General features: G+C 41.7%; 1 protein-coding gene across 2 annotated transcripts in view; it reads left to right on the top strand.

Annotated features, from left to right (window-relative positions):
• The window catches only part of EFCAB11 (EF-hand calcium binding domain 11), a 148,345-nt gene that overhangs the window by 39,432 nt on the left and 92,379 nt on the right, over window positions 1–16,534 (top strand). The window contains exon 6 of one of the 2 annotated variants that reach the window (XM_077780921.1): window positions 3,168–3,215. The exons of the other annotated variant lie outside the window; for it this stretch is intronic. Coding sequence (XP_077637047.1) covers window positions 3,168–3,171 — 4 coding nt within the window. The 3' untranslated portion in view covers window positions 3,172–3,215. Of the gene's footprint in view, window positions 1–3,167; window positions 3,216–16,534 lie in introns of those variants that run through there. 2 annotated transcript variants of the gene reach the window in all.

Raw genomic sequence — 16,534 nt, forward strand, 5'->3', positions numbered from 1 at the left:
TTTCATTGTATGGAGATCAGATTTGAACCCTAAAGGCTTAGTTGTGCTACCTTTGTACTGGTACTTATTGCTACATGTGGTTCAGTTAAACAGGAAGGAAAGGTAAATGGAAAGAATAGTAGTGTATATATATATACATGTATATGTACATACATGTCATGGTATATGTGTGTGTGTATATATATATATGTATATATATATATGTCAGATGGCAGCATTTATCTTTGAATCAGGAATCTTCATGGAAAGCTAAAAAATGTTTTTATTTTATTTTTTTTAATAATTTTTTTAAAGTTTATTTTTGAGAGAGAGAACACAAGCAGGATTGGGGCAGAGAGAGAGAGAGAGAGAGGGAGAGAGGGAAATACAGAACCTGAAGCAGGCTCTGGGCTCTGAGCTGCCAGCACAGCTGACATGGGGCTTGAACTCACCAACTGCGAGATCGTGACCTGAGCCAAAGTCAGATGCTTAACTGACTGACCACCCAAGCGCCCCTTAACTCAAAAGTTTTTAAAAGTGAAATTACCTCCTCAATCATTTTTATTCCCAATTAAATTAATATTTGATATAAACACTATAGGGTAGTGTATTCAGTACCATTTAGTTTCCTCTCTCTTTCAGTTTCTGATTTTCATTGTAGTTCTTAGTCTTTGTGTTTTGAGGGTGAGCTCATGGTATAAGAAATCAAATTAGTGTTAGTGGGTAGATTCAGTTTTCTCTAATGACTTACTAACCAATATATACCTTCTTCTTATGTGAACAAGCCAAAGCAGATTGCTATTTATTTGACTGACAAGGAAAGGCATTTCTAATTTTATTTAGTAGCTGAAGTCAATTACTTTACCACAAATTAAATGTGAAATAAATGTATGATCCTCTCTTAATGAACAAAGCAGGTTGAGAGGCAAACAAATTTGTAGTAGATCTCTTTAGCCAGCTGGTGGTGCTAAAAACTCTGGTAAGAAACTAATTGGAAAGCGAGGAGGTTCATCTGGAGCCTTCCTTAATAAATGTTATTTTATTAGTTTTTGAAAAATTAGTACCGAAAGTATATGCATTAGTACCAAAGTACTACATCTTCTAAGCTTAGGAAGCAAACCAAATCTCTTTGATAGACAGCAGAGTAGTTTTGTAATTTTTTTAAATTTTAAAAATGTTTTTGAGAGAGAGACAGAGTGCAAGCAGGGGAGGGGGCAGAGAGAGAGGGAGACACAGAATCCGAAGCAGGCTACAGGCTCTGAGCTGGCTGTCAGCACAGAACCCGACACGGGGCTCGAACCCACAAACTGTGAGATCATGACCTGAGCCGAAGTTGGACGCTTAATTGACTGAGCCACCTGGGCACCCTAGAATATATTTCTAGTAAACTCTTGTAAAAATGTCATTGGGTCCCACAGTATTCATATATTGGAAATTACGTGGTTTTGTAACATGTGGCTTCATCCTGGAAATAGCCTTTGGCCTGTTGTCTGGGAAATTGAAGTATGGGCAGTAATGCAGGCCAGAGCGGCATACCCGGTTCTATTTATAATCCAAATTTAGATTTAAGAAATATTGATTACTATTTTTTATTATTAATTTGCTTCTTGGGGTTAGGTTTGTTTGCTTAACTCTTCTTAACCCCTTGTGTTTTAAGGCCGAAGAAGTCCAGTAGAGCAAGAGTCTGTTCCTTGAATATGTCCTGAGATGCAGTTAGAAGTACAGAGAGGCCTTGGAGTCTGGGAGAGCAGGGTTTGAATTTCCCCACATATTTCATAACTGTCTTCCTGTAGTCACTGACAGACATTCTTTACAGCCCAGCTGTAAACATCACCTTTCCCCCAGAGTTGGCATAAGCATTAAATGAGATAATGCGTGCTCCTTGGTGTTTTTCCCTGCGCTGCCCTCATTTGAGGCAGAGGATGGGACTCAGTCTTCTGAGCCTCTACTCTCCCCATGGACTTAGCCAGGCATGAGAACAGCAGATCCTCTTTGGGTCTGATAATGCCTCGTGTTCCACTAATGAAAAGATATTTCTAGGTTGTGAAGCTCTACAGGGATTTTGTAGACTCACAGACTCACAGAAGAGATAGTTTATCTGGTTTTCAGATATTTGCCTATCTCGGTGATACTTATCTGTAGGTCAAAATCTGCCTAAACATTGAAGACTGGGGAAGAGAATACAAGATTGCTAAAAGTTGTAGCAAAGATGGTTCTTCAGAGTTGGTTTATCCATTCATTTATTTGTTTCACAAACTCTTATTGAGCATTACTGTTCCAAAGATGAACTCCAGAAAAGCTTCAGAATATCTCTAAGAGCTGCAGACTTCAAGAAGCAGGGATACTTCCTGCTTGGCAGAAACTGATAGGCAGCCATTATCTATGTAACAGGAAGATTATTTAAACATTCTTTATAATGTTAGGGGCGTCTGGGTGGCTCAATTGGTTGAGTGTCCAACTCTTGATTTCAGCTCAGGTCATGATCTTGTGGGTTTGTGAGAATGAGCCCCACATTGGCTAAGTGCTGGTGGTGCAGAGCCTGCTTGGGATTCTCTCTCTCTCTCTCTCTCTCTGCCCCTCCGCTGTCCACACACTTTCTCTCCAAATAAGTAAACTTAAAAAACATTCTTTATAATGTTACAAGACTCAGTAAGATTGTAAAATTTTTAAAACTTTTTAAAATTCTGATAATAAAAAATTTTCCACAGCATATTCTGTGTTTAGAAGTTTGAAACAAGTTGGCAGAGGCTTTACTGTGATGGCAGAATCATTAAACACTCTTAGTTAATAGTCTGGCTGTGTAAGGTATGTAGTTTTTAGAAATGGCACAACTAACATCTTTGGTTAGAGCTCATTGATTCGGATCTCTTGAGATTTAAACATTACAGAATTGTGGGGGCACCTGGGTGGCTTAGTCGGTTAAGCGTCCGACTTTCGCTTAGGTCATGATCTCGCGGTTCGTGGGTTTGAGCCCCGCGTCGGGCTCTGTGCTGACTGCCAGTTCAGAGCCTGGAGCCTGTTTCAGAGTCTGTGTCTCCCTTTCTCTCTGACCCTCCCCTGCTCACGCTGTCTCTCTCTCCCTCTCTCTCCTAAAAATGAATAAAACATTAAAAAAAAAAAGATTACAGAATTGTGGCATCAGATGGTGGCAGAGACTTGAAACATCATGTGTACCATCTCTCTCATAGCTAAGAAAATGGAGGTCAACGAACCTAATGGCTTACCCCAGGTTACACAGACCTAGATCAAAACTCCGGTCTCCTGACTCCCAATGCAACATCAGCGCCTTATTTTTCTGTCCTAACTTCTACACAAGGAGTTATTTTCAGTGTAAATAAAAACAGGTGTGTATGTGTTTTTCCTTCATAAACTTTCATACTAAACACAGAGCATCATTTCTGCCCAGTTATCAGAGTGACAACTTTGTATCTAAGACAGCTAATTAAGATGCTCCTGCACACATTTCGGAGTAGGGTAAGGGGAGGGACGGGGAGGCACAGCATAACGCACAGTTCTCAGAGCAAACTAGTGCCTGTGTCTGTTACCCCTACAGAAGCAGGCAGGGTTTTCATTCGCCGCCTGCCTCGCCGGCCCTTCGTCTCTCACTAGATGAATGACACCCCCTGTCGCAGGTGTATTAGTAATTTCTGAGTTTGTTCCCCACTAAAAATGACCTCATTGTTTTGTGCTTCTTTCCATACTTATACAGTAACAGGAAAATAAACCAGCTCTGAGTACAGCCCACAGCAGAAATCTTGTGCTCTTTATGCAAGTTTGATTTATGGACGTGTACTGCAGAGCAGAGTGACTATGAAACATTCATCTTCCCATTGCTAGTTGCCATGGAAATCAAGTACACAGAGCAGTGTCATTCCAGTCCTGGTGATGCCCGCAGTAGTTTATTCCTTTGTTGTTCTCGTTTCTTAAGCAACTGCCTCGCGTTCTTTCATCATTACAATTAATCATGCACGCAAGTTTTTATCTTTCATCTCAAATAGAAAGTACTAAAAATGTATGACAAAAATAGGGAGAATTTAAATATCCTGTGGCTTTAAATATGCATTTGTGATTTTCCCCCTCAGTCCCTTTGGAAAATAGGTCATGTAGGGAAAAAAAAAAAAGCACACATTAATGTACAGAAATTTCAATCAAGAGAGCAATAGAGTAAATCTGAGCAAAAAGCAATGCGATGCTCAGGAAATCTTTAAAGAGCTTCAGACTCTTGGGTCTCCCAGCGCTCAGAACCAAATAAGTCTGTATTTTGGGTAATGCCAACCAAAAGCAGCCCTTGAGCTGTATATTATCACCTCTCCTTTTGTTTTCTTTTGTTAGTCTCCTTACGAGTTTGAACAACCCGAACATTTGCTGGATAGATTATGGTAGATTTTTTAAAGAGTAGGAAGGCTCTTTTCTTTAAAGGCTGAGAAAGTTCAAGATTTTTTCTTACAGGGTAAGTAAAAGGAATTCTAGTTAGTCTTCCTTATTTTTTTGCCCCCGTTTCACCTAATGTAGTTCATAGTACATACCATGCCAACAGTTGGTAAATATTTGCTGATTATCTGCCTTTTTTCATGGAGCTTCTGGCCAAGTCTCTTGGTTAAGAGAGCACGTTTGGAATAACTGTTCCTTTGCCTGTTGGCTGGGAGACCTTTGGGAAATATCTCAATTTACCTTGGTTCCTTTAACTGTAGAGTGAGCAGCTCTACATTAAGATAATAATGGGTTGTTGAGAGGACTCATTCATGCAAAGCGCCTAGCTCCTTGCCTGGTACAATATGAATACTCCAGTGGGGGATAGTGGTGGTGGTGATGGTTATTACTGGTAAGATTACTGCTCTCACTGCTCTAGCTATGCCAGGCCAGGGCTGAGTGCTAACACGTGGAGTGAGACTCCCTTGATTTCATCCCCAAAGCCCAGGACTTTGTCTTTAGGGTCCAAGTTCACAGGTGATTGCCAGTGCTGTTACTTGGGTTGTATGGACACCTTTCATCTCAACACTTTGTCTCCTGGGATTTTGGCCAAGAGGTATTGACAGTGGGCTCTCTATCTGCAGATCGGGCCATCATCAGTGTTGCAAGTTTCTGTCACCAGACTTGTTTCTTACAAAGGCTGTGTTGGGGGTGGAGGAGGAGGGAGTGGGCTACCTGCTCCTGTCTTGCTAGGTGAAGGTTCTAGTGTTTGTCTACAGAACCTGAAGTAGCCTCTGATCTGCCGCCTCTCCACCCTAAAGCTCCTGTGTTGTTTTGCAGCGGCTGCAGCCCTCCTTCAGCCCTTCTGGAAGTGAAGTTTGCTGAACGGGCAGCAGACGCATTCTTTGTTGAAATTCACTCTCCTTGGCAGTCCTCCAGGGCACACGGCAATGCCTATTTATTTGATTTAGTTTTTGTTTGGTTAGCCTTGTATTTGGTCTGTTTTGCTTTGTGCAGATCTTTTTCTCTCCAAATTTTCATGTTTCGATTCCTTGGACCTCATTTCTATTTATTTTGCTGGCTGGCTTCATAGTATTGCTGAAAGTTGTTTGCTCTAAGCGATCACAAAACGAGTAGCCTTAGATTCATCGGTCTTTTTTCTCTCGTGAGCCTGATCCATAGCATGGGAAGTAGTGCACTTTTGTTAATGATAAAAACAAAATGGCCTTTGTGGTTTCCCCTTTGCCACATCCTAATACTGTACCACAGCGTCCCCAGTTCTCTTCCTTTAGCCCTTTGTTCTGTCCTGTCCCCCAGCCGGTAGGCTCATGTCAATTCTGAAAAAAGGAATTTTTTTGAACCCCATGTTCTCCCTGCCCTGGTGTTCTTCCTGCTTCTCCCCACAGGATAAAAACTCTAAAAGTCAGACCCTCATGTCTCCCACTTGAAGCTCTCAACACTCAAAGTGACATGGATACTCAGAAGATACCTATGTATTTTTTTTTTAAAGAACTACTACAATTTAATTTAAGAAAGAAGAAGAATGCTGTACACCACACCCCACCACCCCAAACAGGCAATTTGTAGAAAAGGAAACCTGAAGAGATGCGCAAACACGAGGAAATACAATTTCACACCTACCACATCAGTAAAAATGTAAAAGTCTGACGCTGTCCCAGAACACTTATGCTTTACTCGTTGGGATGACTGCATTGGACACAGTGTGTATAGCTTTCAAATTGGCGACTAAAATTGAGACCCTCTGTGGATACTTGGTAATGTTTCCAGATCCTCCCTGCATGTCTGATTGTATGCATGGTCCTCACCTGATACTTAATGTGCAGCATGACTCCTGTCTTCTCCTTGCCCCCAGCCCCTTTAGGAGGCATCTCTGCCCTGTGCACATCTGTCCTCAGGCTTATGTCTTTTTTCTGTCTTGGAAATAAATATGTGTTATCATCTACTGCCTTGCAGACACTGGGAGTATATGAAAGGAAACAAGACAAACACCGCCCTGCCCTCCAAGGAGCTTATAGTTTAATTGACGAGATAGGTAGTTAGTATCCAAGACGGTTAATCCCAAAAGATGACTACAAAGCATTATGGGAGTGTACATGAAGGATGCCTAATGGGGGCTGAGGAGCGGACATGAGGCTGGCTTCAGAGAGCGTGATTGCCAGTGTGAGAGTGAAGGATGGAAATAGAGAGGGAGAGAGTGTCCTACACAGAGTACATCTGCAGAGGTCAGCAGGAAAGCACGGCAGTTCTAGCAACTGAGAGTTCCTCTGCATAGCTGGTCTGCTGTTAAAATCCACTTGCTTTCATTTGTCGGGGTGGGTGGCTGGGACCAGAAAATAAAGACAGAGTGATAGGACTGGAAAGGTAGGCACAGGACGGATCGTGGGGAGGGTTTGTACATTTCAGGAAGTTTGGACTTTATCCTGAGGATGATGGAAAATCATTGAAAACGTAGGGAAGTGACATGATCAGATTTGTGGCTTACAGTGTGGAGAATGGATTCAAATGTGGCAAGAAGTAGCTTCTGTCTGGGTGATCCCAGGGACCACCTTCCCAAATGCCTCTTCTTAACTCCACTGTGTGTCCTGCTCAGCATGTCCAGTTCCTTGCATTTTCCTGATTAGCACGAAGACTTGCCCTAAACTCTAACCTCTTTTCTAGCTTCCTGTCTTGAAAGCCAGAACTCTGCCTTCTGCTAAGCTTCTGGCTGCACTTGTGCTAAAATAAATGAGTCATCTGGGACACCCACAAGATTATTATCATGGCCCAGAGAGTCCATTACTTTGCTGACAGCTTGGATCCCTGGGGATGTGGAGGACAACTCAGATCTAACCTGAGCTTTGACTCCTGAAATTCAATGCAGTTCACACACTTGGCCTTTCCTGCCCACCCAGACCAGGTCAGACTTGACCTGAGAGAATTCCTGAAGCCTCTTGTTTCACTCGTTTCAAACGAGCTATTCTACACTCATTTCCAGTACAGTCCCATGTAGGACAATAAAAGTGAGAAGACGTGTTGGAATGAGATGAGTTGAACCAGCCAGCAGACTTTGGGAAAGTTACTTTACTTCTCTGTGTCTCTGTCACATCATCTGTAAGATGCAGATATGAGAGAACGTACATCACAGAGTTGTTTGTGGGATTATATGAGTGCATACATGCGAGAACACCATGCCTGGCCCCTAGTAGGCAACCACTTTTAATTACTGTTTCAGTGAAGGTGTCTAGACTATTGTAGATCAAGAGACAGGAGAATATAAAAGCTTTTTGAGTTCAGGAATGATTTGCCACAGCCAGATGGAGATTAATCTTGAAGGGTCTACTCCTCCTCCTCGCTGTGGATAATGGAGAGATGACAGTAATACTATACCTTGCCCAGTCAGGGGTACTGACCAAGTTGGCTTCGTTTCAAATCAGATTTTATTCTGTGTTGATTTTGTTCCAGAGATTCTCTGCATTTTCGTGCAATTAAATCATCTTTGCATTTCATAAATTGTGCCTTATTCCAAAAGGCAGTCATGATGATGTTTGTCTCAACTTTATAGTTTGAGCCTCCTAGGACCAGCCTCTCTTGCTTCATAATGGTGACAATAACAGCTACTAGTTGATCAGAGAGGAGATGACAACTCTCTCTATTGATTTATTCCACAAATGCTTGCTAAGAGGGTTCCATGTGAAAGGCACTAAGGAGGGCACCTTCAGGTCGACAAGGGCAAATCAGACAGGGACAGTCTCTCACAGAGTGGCTGTAAGATAAGGTAGAAAATGGTACCTACTGTAGGAGCCCAGAAAGGTGAGAGGATTTAATTTCAGCCAGAGTAGTCCCCGAATTTAGCAACTGAGTTGAGATTTGAAAAACCCTGGGAAGAAAGGCATCCAGAGAGAGAGAGAACAGCACAGAGCATGAGTGGATGGGGGGGGGGAGGGGGGGCGGAGCCAGACAAGGGAGGCAGGGGTGGTGAGGAAGTGCCAGGGCGTGAACACACCACTGGTGCCAGGCCCTGTTCCAAATCCTTTGCTTGTCTTTAACTCCTTTGCCCCTCACAGCAGCCCTGTGAGGTGGCAACTGTTATTACCCCCATTTCACAGATGAGGAAAGCTAAGGGGGCAGAGCGGCTGAGTGACTTGGCGAAGATCACATGAACTGACAGAAATCGGCTTTGACCCAGACAGTCTGACCCCAGAATGGAAGCGCAAATCAGCACATCCATCATGCATGGGAGGACCTTTTTGTCTTTCCCTTTTATAGCTCTTGCCATGTGCTCCCTTGAAAGGAATTTTGAGTCTCTTTATCAATCAGGTCTACTACAGTTTACAGATTTTTGAAGGAATCATTTTATTTAAGGGCTTTTTCCAGTTCAATTTCAATGGAATAAAGATCTGGACAGCATATAAATTTTCACAGTCAAAAATAGAGCTATGTAATCCATGGCTATAACCCTTTTCATAGACCTAAGGCTGTAGATATATGAAAACACTTTAGCTGAATTGTACACCCTTTTTATAAAATTCCCTGATTTCTGACAATTTGGTCATAAAACCTTTTGATTCAAATCTCAAAAACCTCATACTGCAAAACTAAAATGTGGCTGTGTTAATGGCCAAAAAAAATTTTTTTACCTATATTTTAGACTGTCATGAACTGTTTAAACATCATAATGGGAAACATTTATGGCTGAAATAATTGAAGTCCATGTTTCTCAGAATCCATCTACCCATCTCAACCTTTTGTTAGACCTTCAGACAGATCACAAAAGTGACTGGCTTGAGTTTCTCCATTACTCTGTCTTCTCCATGGTGGGGTAGTAGGGTGTGCACAGGGCTGCCGGTCCCTTGTTCAGGCTCAGCTCCCATATTGTGGGGGAACTGACTCAGGCATGTCTGTTAACTTCCCTATACTTCAGTTTCCTCCCCTTCCAGCTAAACATACCTTGATTCTCTGTTTTCATACCTTTTGTTGGCTTTCTCTTTAAAGAAACCGTTGTTTCTTGTCTTTGGCAAGAAATGAAAAAACTGCAAATCATTCGCTCATCTGGGTCATCAAACGTCATCAACGTCAGCATTATTTAACAAATGTTTATTAAGCACTTACTATGTACATGATAAATACGTGTTTCACTGCCCAGCATTACCAGTAATTACAATGTTCAATTCTCAGATTTACTTGGGATTTACCTTCTCCGTTTCCCCATTGCTCATGTCTGCATTATTTACTATAGAATCTTATACTCTTTATTTAATCTTATTTTCTTATATCCCAAGCAAACAGAGCCAAACAGAAAACTCTAATCTCAAAGGGATCCTTAGCGTGTGGCAAATTATTATTAAATCCTATTCTTTCCCTTTTTTTTTTTTTTTTTTTTCGGTGTAAAGAAGCCCTGTTTAAACCTACTGGGTTATGATTCTTAGGAAAAACCATAGCCATCTGATGTTCACATCTAATCCAGATGGGTCAGCTGACATGCTAGTTTTAACGGTTTGCAGTGATAAATTTGTCATAGAATTGGAGCCTTCTCTGGATTATTAACTGCTCAGACTCAAATGCTATAGAAAATTTACAAGGACTGCCATTAGAATAGAATGTTTTAAGTTACCTCAGTTGTACTAGGGAAAAACAACCACCTGGTAAGAGGTGTGTCAGGTAACCATGAGTTCACATGGTGAAAAAACAGCTACTGGGCTGCTTGTCAAATACTAAACTGGATAATGATGATGGCAAAAGCACCTGTCATTTTTTGAGTGCCAGGCACTGCCATTATTCCATTCACTCCTCACGATAACCTAATGAGCTGTACACCATTATTATGATTCCTATTTCACAGATAAGAAAACTGAGCTCAGAGAGGTTAAATAATGTTCCCAAAGTCACACGGTTAATAAATAGCTGGCAGTGTTCTAAGTTGCTTGTTGTCACCTTCTGTTCATCATATTTAAAAAGGGAGAACCATTATCCTTGTCCTCAAGTCAGCTCTTTCTTTCTATTTCTGTCAGTGATGCCATGATTTTCCCAGCTTCACCCGTGCAGTCAGCATTGATTTTCCCTTTACTGCCCTGGCTCTCCATTCGTTCAGCCACTGGTCCCTTTGCTCATGCAGTGTCTCTCTGCTGTCAACCCCTCTTCCCGTGACCTTGGTATAGTGTCTGGAGCCCACGCACAAGTGTGCATGTTAACAGCCCCCTCTGCCCCTCTCCTCAGGTTCTTCTAACTTCTCTCCTGATGAGCTATTACCTTCACGCATTGTGCGCATGACTCCTTTCCGGGATGTGCCCTCCTCTGCACCCTGCTCTGGGAGTCCTCGCGGGGAGGTTCGGTTCCCTCTGTTACGTGTCCTGATGCATCCATTCCTCAGTGACTGTCCCCTCTTCTTGGTACTTGTGATGATAGTTCCTTATCTCATTGTGCACTGAGCACGTACACCTGTCTTGCACGCCCTACAGCTCCTCCTGCATGTGATCTGCCTCTCTCCCAGTGGTGCTTAAGGCCCCTCGTGAACATCTGGAACATGGCTGTCTGCCTGCAAGTGCAGGGTTCCAGGCCCCACGTGCATGTATGAGGACAGCAGCTTTTATGGTAACTGTAGGGTAACTCATTGAGTTCATAGCTCTCCCTTTAATCCCCCAAACCTTATTATTCAGAGACCCAGTTCACTGGAAAAGGACCACAGGCATTCCCGTGGTTGTCAGTTGTCTGCAAAGATGGCGGTCACAACTCCCGCCCTTCCCTGGGGGCACGCTCCTTTGCAGAGTGCCTTGGCTTTCCTTCCATCACGAGGTGGGGGGTTTCTCCACTGTCTGAATCTGAGTTGACTTTGTGACTTAATTTGACCGATGGATGTGGCAAAAAGTGGCAAACCACCAAACCCAAGGGTGATCTTGAGAACACCCTCTCAAAGGATCCCATTGGAAGCCATGCCTTTTGCTCCATCAGCCACTGAGGTTTTCTCCCACTGTGCACACAGATGTGGTTTGAGAGGCTTCTTTAATGACAGTGTGTTTTAAAGTTCTACATTTCTATAGAAAGGGTCTTAAAAGTAGATAATAAATTATGATTATTTACACACTCTAATACCATAATTCTGTGTTGTCTCTTTCTAATTTCCTAAATGTAATCCAAAGCTAACATTGATTTTCAAAATGCTAATATTTTCACAAGGGTAAATTAAAAAAAAACAAAACACAAAACCTTGTGTTCTTGGTTTGCAAACACCTAGAATTTTCCCTCCCTTCTCTCCTTCCCACTCTATGGAAAAAAAGCTTTGTATTTGCCAAATAGCAGAACAGCCTTTATTTGACAGCGTATATTTTACTTTTGTGCCGCTGTTGAATCCCACTAACATTTTCTTTCACGGAAAATGACCGTTTCTTCCAAGAGTATATGATTGTTTTGGTTTTTTTTTTCCACAGGCATGAAGTTTTAAAAATGAAACTTCATTTCAGACAGAATGATCTTTGGTTTTATGGAAGTGGAATATTTTTTACGGTTCTGTAGCTGTTCATCATTTTAAAACCTATTAGTTGTAACAGGTCAACTTGAAAAATGAGGAGTTTTAAATTTAACTTAGACAAAATACCTCACGATAGATTCTGAAGCTGTGCCAGTAAAACAGTGTTTAAATGATTCTTGCATTTGTTTTTTAAGGGGTAGTTTTCTCTTTTAAATGTGTATTTGGCAAAACACAGTTATTCTAATTCTGGTAGATGTGTAGGACTGCCAGATTCATGCACAATGCAGACATAGCACTGTTCGTGGGGCTTTGACTCCTAATGACTGACCTAATGTGTTGTGTCTCCTTTTTCTGGCTGAGAGAAGGGCTCTCATTTATAAGCATTTTATTCAGTAATATGTTCATATTGCGTTTTGCCTCATACGATTTCTCAGACTACAAGAATACCTGCGACATATTGAGATAGCTCATATCATCGCTAGCAACGTACAAAGTAATTTGGACAGAAAATACGTAATGTAATAGCTGTAGTCACAGAATATAATTAAATTAGTGCCTAGTGTAAAAATAGTGAAAGGATTTATTTTTAGTTTTTAATGGATCAGATGAATGTGATTAAAATATGTAAATTAAATAACAGCATTCATTTCCGTGGTGTTCTCTCCCTAGCTCTCCCTAGTATGTGCCATAAGGAGTCCATTTTCTTCTCCCCTTCCCCATTCTTCAGTAAACCCAGAATTCAAGTCTGTGAATGTGATAAAACAGGAAATGCAGTTGTTACGTGCTTCAGAGCCTTAAAATGGAGGGATTCATTCATCCATTTAGGAAATGGTGTTTTAGTACTTACTGTGCACCTAGTCCCTTTCTGGGTGCTTAGGGGTAGAGCCAGGCAAAGCAAGCAAGGAATTCAGTTTAATTGTAAGATGACAGACAGTAACTGAGTAAATGAGTTAACCTCAGGTGTAATATGCTATGAGGAAGGTAAAACAACACTTGAGAGAATGACTGAGTGGGAGGTGGGTAGTTTTGGACTGCGAGGCGAGGGAAGGCCTTTGTGAGGGGTGACGTTTGAGTAAGACATAAATGATAAAAACCTGACTGGGAGAAGAGCCACCCAGAAACAGGAAGAACATTTGAATAAGGCTCTCTTTGGGTGACTGGGCGGCTCAGTCAGTTAAGCATCTGACTTCGGTTCAGGTCATGATCTCATGGTTCATGGGTTTGAGCCCGTGTCAGGCTCTGTGCTGACAGCTCAGAGGGTGTCTCCCTCTCTCTCTCTGCCCCACCCTGCTCACGCTCTGTCTGTCTCTGTCTCTCAAAAATAAATAAATGTTTTAAAAAAATTGAGAAGGCTCTGAAGCAGGTGTAAACTTGGCAGGATAGAAAAAGTAAAAGACGACCAGAGTGGCTGGATTGAAGTGAGTATAAGAGGAAGATTGGGGTTGAGACTCGAAAGGTAGATGGGGCACAATGACACACTATTCATGGATGCCTCTCCACAGGGTGTTAGATCATTGCTCTTACTACATTTTATTATATCCTATTATATTCCGTATCTTATATATTCTATCATATTGTGTGTATTGTATTACTATTACTTATTTTTGTAATCTTCTAGAACTTATAAACCTTGTAAATAGAGATATGAAAGGTTAAAGAAAGGTGTTCAGAGTCATCAGAAAGTGTAGGTTATTATATTCCGTATCTTATATATTCTATCATATTGTGTGTATTGTAACTATTACTTATTTTTGTAACCTTCTAGAACTTATAAACCTTGTAAATAGAGATATGAAAGGTTAAAGAAAGGTGTTCAGAGTCATCAGAAAGTGTAGGTTTTCTGAGCAGTCCCAGCACACAAAGTCACACCAGTGGGCTCTGGTTTCCTTTTTTGTATCCCCACCATCTTCCCACATTTGTTTCTAGTCATCAGTAAAGTTCAGTTCAGTGGATATCCAGAGTCCGTGCTGGGCACAAATGACTAAGTCTCCTGGGCTGTTACAGATGAACATGGCAGAAAATGTGATAGACCTGCATTGGAAGGCATCTCTCCTAGGTTATATCTATCATTTCAGTCCGTGGTCAGCTACCTTTTATAACGTCTTATTTATCCTTAGGTTACAAATCGTAAAATGATTTGAAGGACCAAATACCTAACCTAAATGTCAGTGATTTGTAATGTTAATGTAGTCTTCATTTGTTCCTCTTCACTGGACACACGAGACTTGGAAAAATGATTTTGAGACCTGCATGGGCATCAGTCCCCAAAGGGTTTATCACTGGAATTACCTCTCTTCTTGAGGAAGGAACATGTTAAAAATTAACAGCTTAGGGGCATTGGGTGGCTCAGTCAGTTAAATGTCTGACTCTTGGTTTAAGCTCAGGTCGTGACCTCATGGTTCGTGAGATCAAGCTTTGTGTCGGGCTCTGCACTTACAGCATGGAGCCTGCTTGGATCTCTCTCTCTCTCTCTCTCTCTCTCTTTCTCTCTCTTTCTCTCTCTCTCCTCCCTCCCTCCCTCTCCCTCTCCCTCTTCCTCTCCCTCTCCCCTTCTCCGCCTTTCTGTCCCTTCCCCATTCGTGCAAGGGCATGCTATCTCTCAAAATAAATAAACTTTATTTTAAAAATTAACAACTTAATACATGAAAATTTTGAAAATATGTACACTTTGAAATGAAGCGACACAGATTTGTAGGCTCTGTTCTATTATGCTTATGAATCAGGGTGTCCGCTTTAGACTAGGAAATCAGGAAACAATACGGACCATCTCCTTTCTGTGCGTCTTCAGACCATATTAGTCACAATATACTGACTTAAAATTTCCACTGAGTTAAACTTTCTAGTGAGTTACAAGACACTGAAATGCATTACTAAGAACACTTCCTGAGTCTTCCTTTAGGGATAATTAATAAAAAGATTGTGTTATCAAAAGTAACAGGTTAGGGTTCCTTCTGGCGAAGGTAAGTTCTAGAAGTTTCCATGGCTTGCTGCAGGTAATTCCACTCCTTGGATGATTGCTTGGCTTTATTCTTTCTGACTTTAATTCTGTGGTTTAATAGATTTTCCCCCTGTTTAGAATAAAACAATAGAAGCCAGTGCTACATTTAGTGTCTGTCTCCAGGCATGGCCAATGTCTCTTCTCACTGACTTTGTTCCAGGGGCTCTGGAAAGGAGCTGACAGGGCGTCATGGAGACAGGGGATAGTGTCTTCAACTCCATTCCTCACTCTCTTGTAGCTGTACATGTGGTACGTCAGTGTGTCACATGTATGTAAAATAATTGAGGCAGAAAAGATGCATATATGTTCCTCCCAGCTTAAGAAACAAAACACTCCATTTCAAACATGGTTGAAGCCCCCCGGCTGGCCCTTTCGCCGGCCTTTCCCTTCCTCTGCCCCAGAGATAATCGCTATCCTGAATTTTTAAAGTCATTCATGTGTACCTTTATATTTGATGACACAGATTTATGTATTTTAAATAATATATAGTATTATTTATTTTTAAACCTTACATAAATGCAGATTGCTTTTTCTCTAATTATATTTTTGAGACTTATTTACGTTAGTATACTTGCATCTTTCATTTCCTGTCTCTGCTGCATGGAATTCTTTTGGGATTTAAGGGGGCACAATAGCCTAGCACCCTCTTTTGCCATCTAGAATAACTTGGGAAATAGATGCCAGTGTTACAGAAAAGTAGAAATGTCAGCACTATCTGTGAGATCGCTCTGTTGAAGGGATGACCGTGCTAGACTGCAGCCACAATTAAATAGGTTTCCCCTCCAGTCACAGACACCCCACATGAAAGCCTGCCTCGTGGCTCTGGGGAGCAGAGCACTGCGCATGCCCCCACAGCCAAGTGGGTCCTACAGAGAAAAGGAGGAGGGGCGCCAATTGGATCAGTCACTTCCCTCGGAGGCATGCGTGAGGAGATGGGGAGAGGCTGGGAACATTATTCCAAAAGAGGAATACATCTTCTGGCATGGAAATACAAAGACGGGAGAGCCTCTGCAAGACCGACCTTACTTATCAAATTCCTTTACATTATAGAATTTAATGCTTAACGTTTAAATGATAATGCGTACATTATCAATTTTTGCCTCAGTGTCATTACATGAAAAGGCTGTCTGTATACCACAGAAAACCTCGGATCTACCAAAAAGCAAATTCATCGACCACTTGAAAACTGTCTCTGTGCAACAAGCCTTTTCCATTTTAACTAATCCGATGGTAATGCTGTATTGATGCTTTAGGTCTCTCCTCAGAGTGTGTAGACCTTGTGGCCATCCAAAGGCACCCAACTACTAAGTGATACATCGTGCTACTTATATAAGGAAAACTGCATCATGGATTTCTTAATTCTTGATAAGAACAGTTTCTTACAGGGTCATAGACTTTCACCAATGGGAGGATCCTTAAAACTTGGTACAGTCTCTTATTTTACACTTGTGAGGTCAAATGACCCACCCAAGGTCACACATCTAAGCAGACATAGGTCAAGGTCAGCACCTGTCAGCCCTGGCGCAATGTGCTCTCCATTGCAATGATGTCTTAGTCCATTCAGGCTGCTCTAACAGAAGACTATGGACTGGTGGGTCGGGGGAGGCTTAAGCCACAGATACTTCTTTCTCACAGTTCTGGAGGCCAAAAAGTGTAAGATCTAGGGGCTGACACTTCTGGTGTCT

The sequence above is a fragment of the Crocuta crocuta genome, unplaced genomic scaffold (assembly GCF_008692635.1).
Source record: "Crocuta crocuta isolate KB4526 unplaced genomic scaffold, BGI_CrCroc_1.0 scaffold299, whole genome shotgun sequence".
Classification (NCBI taxonomy): Eukaryota; Metazoa; Chordata; class Mammalia; order Carnivora; family Hyaenidae; genus Crocuta; species Crocuta crocuta.